The 12,058-nt window shown below is 39.4% G+C and overlaps 2 protein-coding genes across 9 annotated transcripts in view; both read left to right on the top strand.

Annotated features, from left to right (window-relative positions):
- The window catches only part of zgc:154142 (ovochymase-2), a 31,218-nt gene extending 27,420 nt beyond the window's left edge, over positions 1 to 3,798 (top strand). Inside the window, exons 24-25 of the mRNA XM_076884837.1 lie at positions 2,595 to 2,755; positions 3,310 to 3,798. Of these exons, the coding sequence (XP_076740952.1) occupies positions 2,595 to 2,755; positions 3,310 to 3,519 (371 nt within the window). The 3' untranslated portion in view covers positions 3,520 to 3,798. The remainder of the gene's footprint in view (positions 1 to 2,594; positions 2,756 to 3,309) is intronic.
- A 597-nt stretch (positions 3,799 to 4,395) lies between these two features.
- Positions 4,396 to 12,058, top strand: part of fam13a (family with sequence similarity 13 member A) — a 49,866-nt gene continuing 42,203 nt past the window's right edge. For 2 of the 8 annotated variants that reach the window (XM_012918706.3, XM_012918703.4), the window contains exons 1-3: positions 4,397 to 4,659; positions 8,148 to 8,343; positions 11,239 to 11,448. In XM_012918706.3, the coding sequence (XP_012774160.2) occupies positions 4,633 to 4,659; positions 8,148 to 8,343; positions 11,239 to 11,448 (433 nt within the window). In that variant the 5' untranslated portion in view covers positions 4,397 to 4,632. Of the gene's footprint in view, positions 4,660 to 8,147; positions 8,344 to 11,238; positions 11,449 to 12,058 lie in introns of all 8 variants that reach the window. The other 6 variants (XM_012918702.4, XM_012918704.3, XM_012918701.4 and 3 more) reach the window with 5 other exon arrangements.

A 12,058-nucleotide genomic window follows, 5' to 3' on the forward strand; every position in this document is an offset into this window, starting at 1 on the left:
CCATTCTTCCATACAAACTGGACGCCAAGCTAAAAGACCTAGGGCTTCCTCACAGCACCTGTAAGTGGATCAATAGCTTCCTCACCGACCGCAGACAGAGAGTGAGAGTGGGACGTTACACATCTCCAGCCCTAAATCTAAGCACTGGGTCGCCACAGGGCTGCGTGCTTAGTCCACTGCTCTACTCGCTTTATACACACGACTGCACCCCCGCCCACCAGAGCAACACCATTGTAAAGTTCGCAGATGACACTACTGTGGTGGGGCTCATATCTGGGGGAGATGAGTCTGCCTACAAAGATGAGGTGGAGCGGCTGTCTTCATGGTGCAAGGATAACAACCTTCTCCTAAACACGAAAAAGACCAAAGAACTCATAATTGACTACAGAAGACACAAGACAGAAATCCAACCACTAATCATCAGCGACGACTATGTGGAGAGGGTGGCAGACTTCCGCTTCTTGGGAGTCAGCATAGAGGGAAACCTATCCTGGAGTGTGAATACCTCTGAGCTACTGAAAAAGACACAACAGAGACTGTACTTTCTGAGAGTGCTTAGGAAGAACAACATCACACAGAGACTGCTGGTGTCTTTCTACAGAGCCTCCATCGAAAGCATACTAACGTACTGCATAGGCATATGGTACGCTAGCTGCACAGTGGCTCAGAGGAAAGCACTCCAGGGAGTAATCAACGCTGCCCAAAGGACAATCGGCTGCCCTCTCCTCAAACTGAAAGACCTACACAGTTCCCGCTGCCTCAAAAGAGCCCATAACATCATAAAGGACACCTCACACCCTGGACACTCCATGTTCGAACTGCTGCCTTCAGGTAAACGGTATAGAACAACATACACAAGGACTAACAGACTCAAACACAGTTTCTACCCAATTGCAATATCATGTCTCAATGCTACTAAAAGTAGATGACTTTCATTGCCCCTGTTGTCATTTGTGCCCTTGATGTTGGAATGCTTTCAGACATGTTTTGTTGGATGCGCTAACAAATTGACTGAGTGATTGATCGTTTGAGTGATATATCAACTAGGTCGTATGTTGAGTGTCTGTATGGGGCCTTAGGCCTGGATTGCTTGGGTGTATTTACTGTATGAGAACACTGTATTTTATATGTATTTCTATCTTTTATATCATATCTATTATAGTTTATAAGTATTTATCTTTCGTGATGTTGCACTGACCGGAGACATCTTTCAATTTCATTGTACTTGTGACAATGACAATAAAGAATATTCTATTCTATTCTATTCTATGTGCTAACGGCTGTCTAAATGACTCGGGTAAAGTTTGTAGCATGCATGCTTGTTGTTTTTGTCTGCTTCCACTTGTCTTTGCACTAGGATGATGTCGGCGTAAATGTGCAGTCATATTCGTTGTGTTCTCGTTGAAATGACGTTAACGCCACAACACGGCAAATCTCCGTTAACGAGCTACCCCTGCGTGGGGCTAGACGGCCAACACGTTAACGAGCTAACTGCGCTAACACACTAGTTCCCACCCATGTAATTGAGCATTGCATGGCACATCCAACATACTGTTTTACTTTAGTCCATGACGCGCTTACCTTCAAGGTCATACGTCACATGAAAACCAAAATAATTCCAAACGCCAGATCTGAATGAGGTTCAATTTGCCATGTTGCAAGGAGAGCTTAACTTCTGTCTCGCTAGCTTGCCCTGCGCTCTTCCTTCTGACTATGCTGTCTGTGTTGAACGCTCAGTGGATCTGCGCTCGACAGTGCAGCCTAGGCGGAGTAGTCGAACGCAGATTCACTGAGCGCTCAACACAGACAGCATCGTCAGAAGGAAAATTGATAAAATAAATTACAAATGTTGTATTGTTCGATACATATGCGTACCGAACCGAAAGCACTGTATCGAACGGTTCAATATCGATACGAGTATCGTTGCACCCCTAGAAACTAGTCATAAAAAACACAACAGAAAGAAAAGAAAGAAATAACAACTTTCAATTGTCCAATTACTTTTGAGCCTCTGAAAATACAGGGCAATTTATAAAAGTGGCTGTAGTTCATAAACAGTTAATGCAATACTTTTGTTAAACCCCTGGAATTAAAGCTGAACGTTTACAGTTCAATTACATCTTGAGTGTTTGATTTTAAATGCACTCTGATAGTCTAAAAAAGCCAATACTACACTAAATTGAGTCTCTGCCCAGAAACGTCAGGCTGGATCAGTGACCCTGAGCTATTCTTACTTATGCTGCTATAGGCTCAGGCTATTTAATTTCCAATCCCCACTATGTGATTAACTGTTGTCTACTTTCTTTTGTATTCATTTTTTATGATGTTTGTTGTTCCTAGTCTCTGTAGGATCCTGTTTCCTCATTCTATCTTCCTCATTGCTGCCTCCCTGAGCCTGGTTCAGCTGGAGGTCCCCTGTTGTTAAAACAAGGGGGTACACACATAAAAACCCCACTTTTTGGCATCCAGCAGTAGTGATGACTTTAGATTTAGTGATACAATATGTAAAACAAAATTATTAGTGTAAACATGTTTGTGTTATTTTCTGAAATTTCTATGATGTAAAGATTTTAATTTGTTCTTCTTATATTTAGGTAACCTGTTCCCTAAAGTGGCCGAGAAGCTTAATCAGGCAGCGCTGCCTGTTATCGACTTCGAAACCTGCAGTAAGCCTGCTTACTGGTGGGACACCCTCAGGCCCTCCATGATCTGTGCCGGCTACGAGTCCCCAGATGAGCTCAAGTCAGCCTGTCAGGTTTGACGACACATTTAGAAAAGAGTATTTGCTTGAATTAAGGATGCACTGACGTTTGGACAATATATCAATGCATCCATCATCTAAATGGACAGACTGAAAGTTGTTAGGAGACGATGAGACTGTTGTTCATTGTTTAAATTCCTTCCGAGTTATTTAAAAACATTACGTAAGTGTGCCCGCCTCTCTTCGTCTTTTATGCAGCTCCCTGAAAACGTTTTTGTTTGCGGTCATTCAGCCTTGATCTCAATGGCTGCTGCCCAGTTTGCAGGCGTAATTAGACAGAAGAACACAGAAACATTATTCGCCAGCATTAATGAGCAGCTGCTAGAAATGCAGCAATGTGAAAAATGGGACGTTTTACATTTTAGGAGCTTCATAAAGCACGATTCTGACATTTGCCTAATGAATACTTTGTCAGGCTGTTAATAAAGACTGACTTCTACAAATTCAAGGTCACAGAGACGATTTACAGCAGCTGCCAAAATCTAATGTTCTGCAGTGCATCATAAGTAGATCTTTGCTGATTTCTTTGTCCCGCTGTCTCCTGGTAGGGTGACTCCGGCGGTCCCCTCGCCTGCACAGCTGCCACTGCTGCTGGAGGAACAAATACAACCTGGGAGGTGCACGGCATCGTCAGCTTTGGAGCTCAGGGCTGCATCAGAGACAAGAAACCATCAGTGTTTACCCGCGTTTCCGCCTTCAGTGACTGGATCGACAGCAACATCAAGAAGTATATTTATGAAAGCAGAAAAGCTTTGTAAAGCTGACATCTTTAGGTAGAGATTATTCCATGTTTAGATTTATTTTTTTCTCTTTAAAACCCCCTGAATGTAACAAATGCTGACCAGCAGCACCAACCTACAAGGTTGCATTGCGCCCCGTAAAATAATTTAGTAAATAACATATTGCTTGTACGTTTCTATATATTAAACACTGCTGAACATTTTAAGCAAATTATATTTAAGCAAATATTTGTAAAATAATTTGTAAAATAATGAATAAATATATCATGTATAAATAAAAAATACATATCTATAAAGCTTGCAGTTACTGTTTCCTTTTACTTTATAGTGCTGTGTTCAAAATGAATATTTTAACTGTAATAAAAAGTGTAGTGTTAAAAAAAAATCAAGGTTAATAACAATTAATGGTCATTTTATATAACTTAATTTGCCAGCCACTGTCTTGTTGTGTTTTAATGTCTCTCTGACCAGCTGTTTATCTGTTATATTCAGTCCACAACCATACGTAAAAAAAAAAAAAGAAGAAGAAGGACATCAAAGAACAAAAAAATAAAAGGTTGGTTTAAATTTTAGATGCTGCAAATAATAGAATACAAAAATCACCATTGGTCTGATAAAACTACATGAGGCTCTGAAGCCGTTTCCTGTTTTTGCGTGCACCTTAATACAGCGTTGAGTAAAACATTACTTCATTGCTCTTCCAGTCACTGATTAGCTCTGTTCTCTGGTAGATGAATGTTGCAGCACATATTTAAAGTTTTGGGGGTTTAACCCCCTTGATCACATGACCAGGCCTCTGAGCCAATGAAAAAACTCGGCTCAGATTTCAGCCTAGGAGAAGGAGAGGAGGGGGGGAATGAAGAGGGAGGAAGAGAGAAAGAGACAAACTCTAATCTGTGCTCATGGTCTGCCGGTAGTGACAGGACTTCCTCAGATTTTTTTTTTCCCCCCTGGTTGGATTATATGTGTTTTTTAGAGTATCTGAATGGCTCAGTGTGAGGCGCAAAAGATTCCCAGCCCTGGGAAAAGTCTAGTGTGTCCTGGAAAAGAGTGAGGAGCGGAGGAGGGGAGCCAGCTGTACTTTTTCTCCTCATCTTTCCCCGGAGTGCCGGCGTTTTTTTCTGTGGGAGAATGGGGGCAGGAGCTATGACCATCTGTGTGAGTAGAAACTACAAAGCTTGAGTTGACTTCCTAATCGACCTGTAATTAAGAGCTGAAGAACATATAACGGGACTGTTCTGCTCAGTGTCTGTCTACAAACTCATTTGTGATGGGGTGTGTTGTCTCTTTAAAATGTCCTGGAGGGACAAATATTCCTTTCCTAAAGTAAATCTTAACTTTCCCTTCCTCAGCTAACTTATTACCAAAAATCCATGACTCATAGGGCTGTAATGACCAATCTACTTGCTTGAAAGTACTTCCTCTTACTGTAGGGCAACAGTAAATTTATTCTAGCATCTTTAAAAAACAACAACTGTAAAAAAAAAACAAAAAACAAAAAAACAGAAACACTGTATGTTTTGTTTTCAGTCAACACCAGTAATTTTTTCCAAGCATGTGATCACTTCCAGAAATGAAAATAAGAGTTGTCACCAGCACTGCACCGGGATATTCTATTTTATTTAATGTTTTTCTTCTTGCAGTAGTAACTGTGAGCTCTGCAGCTGTTGCTTCAGGGTTCCTGTGGTGCTTTTGCTGCCAGTTGCTTCAATGGCCACCCAGACAGGGAAGGAGGGAGGGACAAGGGAGGTGGGGAGTGGAGGAAAAGAAGGGCACATGCTTGGGCTTGCTATCCCCTTCATGAGCAAGTAGAAGACAAGACAGGGTTGGAAAAGTCATTTCGCATTGTGGGCCACATCTTAAATTAGCAGGATGAGTGTAAAGTCATTGTAAAGTAGTTTAACTGCACATTTAATCCCCTCAGTATAAGAAAATTAATTGCAGTTCCAACAGTACATCACATTTTTTTCCACATTTAAATTATTTATGTATTACTTCATTACATTGGTGTAGTATGAATGACTGTGAGGGAGTCTTTGTCAGCAGGACAGGCTATAAAATTTATGAAACTTAAGTTAAAAGTGCAAAATTTTTGACCTCCTTCACATTTTCTGAAGCCTTCCAGTGGGCCGGATTGGAGTCTGCTAGACCGATTCTGGACCCAGACCTTAAGTTTGACACCCCTATGCTAGATGGGTTGTACCGACCGTTAGCAGTCTATTTACAGGACAATACTTCTAAAAGATTTCACTCACCCAAAGTGTCGAAACCAAAGGATTCCCACAGAAAATGTTTGAGACACTTCTGAAGCAAGGGGAAACAATTCCTTCCCCCAGGTCCTTGTCAATAAGTTTCCTTAATAAGTTTCCTTTTCACTGTCAGATGTTGAAGTGTGAAAATATCTTAAAAACAAAGGAGGGGACGAGCATCTTTGGCTGAATCCCAGCAACAATGGAGGCGATTGTGTTTGCATTCAAATTGCTGAGGGGAAACTTAACAAACAACCCCAAAACCTGCTATAAAACTTTTCATCTCAGTGTTTGCCTACTGTGTGAATTCAGAAGTAAGACTGCGATTCATTTCTATCTGCCATGATGATGATAGTAAAGGAAGATTTAGTGGGACATCTGCTCCGTTGGGCCCCTTACAGTCAGTCTCACAGTCAGACTTAGCTCAGACCAGCTTAACTCCTTAACACCTGCAGTAGTAGTAGCACAGGAGCCCATACTGTAACTCTGAGAGGTCCAACTATGGCCACATAAACTCAATTATATACATAAACAATCATTTGTGCAAGCGGAAAATCTAAAGATTAATGAAGATAGTTTGTGTTTAGCGTGTCTGGCAACTATTAAGACGTGTACAGCCTTTATAAATGCTGATTTAAGTGATAATGTATGTTGTATTAACACAGTCGGAGCATCTGCCACGCTAAAGATTTTGTCTCCTTACCCATCTTAGCACCATCTGTGAGGTGGGTTTTAATCAGCAGATGACTCTAGCTTCTGTGTCTTAGCAAGTGGTGAGTAAAGGGGAAAAAAATCATATTACAACCACCGTGCCACTATGGACCTTATTGTAGCCACATTTTAACCCAGGTCTCTTCTGATCGTTGACATGCTGAAAAATAAAGCCGTTGCCAGTCAGATGATTTCCACGTGTTATTGCATGGTGGATGAAAATCTGATGGTACTTTCTTTGTTCAGAATTCCATCAGTTTTGACAAGATCCCTGAAATGCAGCCCCAAACAATAACAGTGCATGTTCACGACAGTCTATCACATCTGTTGCCCCTCATTTTTCAGTCCAGATTTTGTGTAATTTGGCATACATCATCATCGTTTTTGCCCTGCTCCCCTTCCTTAAGAATGGCTTCCTGACAGTCGTCTTTCCACTGAGACTATTTCTGATGAGGCTTCAGTGAATGGTAGATGGCTCAACTGAACGACCAGACACATCGCTCAGGTCCTTTGTCAGGTTGCTGCTGGAATTTTCCTGTTTCATCATCAGATGAGTAGTTTAACAAAAAATAAATAAATAAATTCCTCTGAAAATGCTCAGGTACAAGGACTGAAAATGAGTGAAAAAGCAGCCGATGTGCAAAGATTAAGATTATGTTAAAAATGTAAAAGAAAGTTTGGCTCCTTGGAAGCAAAATATTAAAGAAATATGGAGTGACTCAAGACTTTTGCTCAGGACTGTAAATATGCTAAATGAATGAGTAATTTGCTGGAAAGTTATGGTTTGCTCTCAGAGACAGACAACAAGCAAGTGTATCTTAAAGTCTCTGTATGCAGATACAGAGACCATGGGGATGCTGTTTGCCTCGGTATCTTACCAGGTAAACATCATATTCAGGTTTTGAATTGGCTCAGCTTGGCTAAGAGCACATAAAGTGTAAAACCTAACTAAGTGTATCAAAACACCTGCTGTACTTAACTTCAATTCTTAGTTACCTCAGTACTGTTAGTATTTTTTGGTACACCTAAAAGAAAAATGCTGCTCTCTTTAATTTGATAATCATATATAAAATGAGACATATGGGTCTATATCTATATGTATTGAATAGCCTATGTGAAGTAAACAATTATATATAAGTAGCAAATCAGAAAATGTAATAATATGTTTTACCATATTATATTTTGTATTTATTTCTCAATGAGATTAGCAATGGAAAATGTAATTTTACTTGTAGTACAATGAGCCTCTCCTCTTAAGGTATTATATCAGTCTGATCTGATATCCTTACTATCGTTCAGATTCCTGGCAGCTGAGCATATACCACATGTGCTTCTCTAAATATGTGCTCATATGCCTATTTGTGCATGTGTGTGTATATGTGTCACTCTGGCAGTGTCTTTAACCAAAGATGTGTTGCGAGGTAACCTGATATTTGTCGTAGCAACTCATGCACAGCCAGCTCTCCTCTTTATCTTCCTGCTGCCCTCAGCACACGGTGTCCTGTAAGAGCATGGCAGAGTGACTGAAAGAGCTCTGCGTGTAGTCAGCCACTTCATGAGCAGCAGCACACACATTCTACTCTTTGGGATGAAGTGCGCTTTCCTGTGTAACAGGTGTCTACAAAGATGTCTGTCTCTGCTTCCATAGTGTCAGTGTCTGACTGCTGCTGTCTGCTCTCCCTGCAGCACAACAAGGCGGCGGTGCAGGTTAAAGAAGACATGAAGAAGATGGTCCAGATGCCCATCCCGAGACCCAGGATAGTCGCACCCAAGCACACCAAGGTGTTTGGAGCGTCTCTGTTTGAGTTGCGAAACCAGGGGCTGCTGGAGGATGGGGTGCCTCTGGTGGTGCGGAGGATGGTGGAGCATCTCCGCAAGCATGGTGAGGCAAAAATGCATGGGAGCACTGGAGGAGAAGTGCAACCTTTGGCTATCTTTTATTTCTTTGAGTTTTTGCTGAATACAATTGGTCTTGCATGCTGAGAAGATGGTGCACATACATTTTTGAATATCCAATCCTACTGGTGTCACTACATAAATACAGCTTTATAGTGCCACCTAGGTTTTCTTGTATTACATAATTTGTTCTAAATAAATCATACAGTTATACAATAATCAGAAACCTCATTATGTCAATCCTCTGAGTCTTGTTAATATGAGCCGGATAAGAATTAGACCAGAGCAACTTTACTAGACTACTGAAATAGAGTTAAATGGTTTTTTTTGTCATTGCATGCATTATTAATATTTCTCACAGACTTGCCATCTCACTCTTCAATTAGTTACTCTTGATAATCAGCCACAATCATTTTAATACTTCATCATTTAATTTGCTGCAGACAAAAACAATGCACAGTTGAATCACTTTCACAAGCACAAGTTTCCATCATCATCATCTAAAACCAGATATACAGAAAACAAAAGAGACTAAACATGTAATAGTTTTCAATGAGACGAACAATTTAAAAAGCAAATTTGTTGCTAAATAAATAAATATAATCACACAAATCCACAGCTCTTGCTTTGACAAACGATCAGCCAACAGATTTCTCCAGAAAAAATGTATATAGATATTAATATATAAAATGATCAACCATAACGCATAGTTAAAAAAAACAAAACAGAACTTGTAAATTTTCTATATTAACCTACATTATTTTCTGTAGTTCTTCTGTTTGAACACTAGATGTCCCTACAAGAAAACGATATCCTACTCAGGTCAACTGAAAACATAGGCCTCTTTTAAAGCAATTATTGGAGTGTGTTTAATTTGACTTAAACTCGCTGTGCAATCATTTCACTGGCCTATGTATTTAAAGGCTGTCTCATAACCAGGTAAGGTAAGCGTGGAGGGAAATAATATAATTACTTATGGGCCAACAAACATAGATAGCCTACATGTTAGAGCTGTGGATGTGGCCTTGAGATTTCTTCCTCCATTAAGTCACCCTGAAGGACAAATTTCATTTTTGCAAGTAGTGCTTAAAGCAATTAATTTTTTTAATTGGTTCTTGTTTTGTTTTGTTTATTTATTTTTAAGAAATAAATGTATAATCCAGTGAATAACGCTGTCACTTATTTCTGAATAGTATTATTTGGCCAGAAAATAGTTCCAAATAACTACTCCTATTATTATGGGTATTAGTGTGCCATTTTATTAGCTGTTAAAAACAAAACTTCAAGGGTCTACAACATGAGTTGAAATCTTTTAGTAAGATTTTTTTTTTTAATATTTTATCATAGTATTATTATTATTATTTTGTTATGAAATACTAAGTGTGACAAAGTAAGGTTAGCAACAGGTGTTGATAAGGCAAAAGGCAGTTGTTAAGGTTTTAGCAAGCACTTAGCAACGCTAACTAGCAACATAATCAAAACAGATACCAAAAACAAAACACTGACAGCTATTAACACAAATCTAAGCTGCTAATTTCATGTTCACAGACTAGGGCTGTTCATATGATATGATGACGATATAAAAACTTTTATCGTTTCATTTTATGCTATCCTTTGTTTCGTGGTGTCGCAAAATAAACTGTTTACGGCAATATTTTGTCATGGTTTTGATGGTCACTGTAGTGGCTATATTAATTTCTTAAAGTTCTCTCTTTCTCTTATATTTAATATAACCACACTAGGGATGGACAAGCGCCTGTTTTTATGCGTTGTCGTTAGCAACAACGATGGTAAAACCATTGCGTGTCCGCTTGTTTATGTTCCACATAAACCTTTCACAATAAAGCTCAAGATCCTGTTGAGATTTTTCAAAATAAACTGAATCACGTGAAAGAGCAGATTATTTACGGATGAGAAGTAAAAAAGCCGCCAGGTGCTAAAAAATAAACCTTAGACTCAAACGTTAGAACAGGCTTTTCCCCGCAGCACACTGTGTAATAAATACTCACAAAGAAAGCATTACTATGGCCTTAGTGCGTTTAGACTAATTAAAAATAGTGATAATGCTAACAGCAAATACAAAAGTGTAGTTATTTAATACTAAAATGGCATGCAAAAAAAACCCAGCTAATTGTGAGTTTGGCAATAAAGTAAAAGGAAAATATTCCTGACTAGTATCTGTTAAGTTACACTAAATTAAAATTTTCATATATAAGAATGTCACTTGCTATTTTTTTCTCAGTGTGTTGTTGATCTGCTCAATATAAAGAATTAAAAAATAAAAAGATGGTTAACAGATAAACCTTTAGATTTTATATTTTTCACAATTTCACTTCTTGGTCACAAAAGTGCCTTTACATGAAGGAAATTCAGACTTGATAGCAGTGCCAGGATGTAACAGTGGGTCAGAAAAGATCCTTGCAAGTCATGGTTACAGTGCAAATCTGCAAATTGCTCTATATTCTCTGAGAATGTAAAGTCTGCTACCAAGGAAAAATTAAATTAAACTTACATTTACTATTTAAGAAAAATAAAATATTTTTAATAATGATTTAGTTTAGTTTTATTTGGATAGCACCAAATCACAACATCAGTCACCTCAAGCCCCCTTATATTTTAAGGTAAAAATCCTATAATATTACGAGAGAAAACCCCAACAATCAGACTGCCCCTTTTAAGCAAGCACTTGGCAACAGTGGGAAGGAAAAACTCCCTTTTAACAGGAAAAAACCTCTGGCAGAATCAGGCTCAGGAAGCACAGTGCTCAATTAGGGTGATATGATACTTTGAGGTCATAAGATAAGATGGGGACTGATCATTCAAGACCTTGTAAGTGAGGATTTCTTTATTTGTAATATTTTTTGTCTCTTAACTCCTCCAGCACTGCATCAGGAAGGTCTGTTCAGGGTAAATGGAAACGTCCGTGCTGTGGAGACCCTGAAGCAGCATTTGGAGGGTGGTGGTGATGTGAACCTGCTCTCTGAATCTGATTCCTGTACTGTTGCCAGCTTGCTCAAACAGTACCTGAGAGATCTCCCCGGGGGTCTGGTAGTCATGACAGTCCAGCAGGCACTAATACAGCACTACCAAGGTAAATCACCAACATGTAGTCCTACCTTTTGTGCTATTTTTTTTATAGGCAGTGTATAAAAATTATCCTGCAACATGTGTGGGTCAGTGTTTTTGTTTTTTTGACTGGCAAAATGTGATCATGTCGATATTATTGGATACACCTCTCCAGTGTAATGTAGATCTGGGTCATGACTGACTGGATGATCAGCAAGACTATCTTTAGCTGGTGAATTTTACGATTAGCCGCGCAGTCGTCTACAGCAGGCGGAGCATTTATATACTGCGTTTGCTTGTGAGAGAGGGTGGTAATATGAAGGGTGATGGGCCAGATTTTTCTGGTAATAAACCTTTGAGGTCATAAAAGGTAAAGTGAGTCATTTAGCAAGAAAAGCATCTGCGATCGCTCCCAGCTTCAGTGCTAGGTTTAATCCGTTTGATGGGAGTGGTGTATACTTTATCTGCTGCATTCCCTTTGCTTTCATAGACCCCATGAATGTCAGCCTGAGTAGTGACGCTGCTCCTGACGATAACTGGAGAATAAGATTATTTTGCTGGTTTTTGTTCAACTGTTTTGTTTCTACCAGGCGTGTTTCATTATTTTATCCAGAGAAAATCCCAAGCAGTTGGTT

This window comes from Maylandia zebra, linkage group LG6 (genome assembly GCF_041146795.1).
Source record: "Maylandia zebra isolate NMK-2024a linkage group LG6, Mzebra_GT3a, whole genome shotgun sequence".
NCBI classification, from domain to species: Eukaryota; Metazoa; Chordata; class Actinopteri; order Cichliformes; family Cichlidae; genus Maylandia; species Maylandia zebra.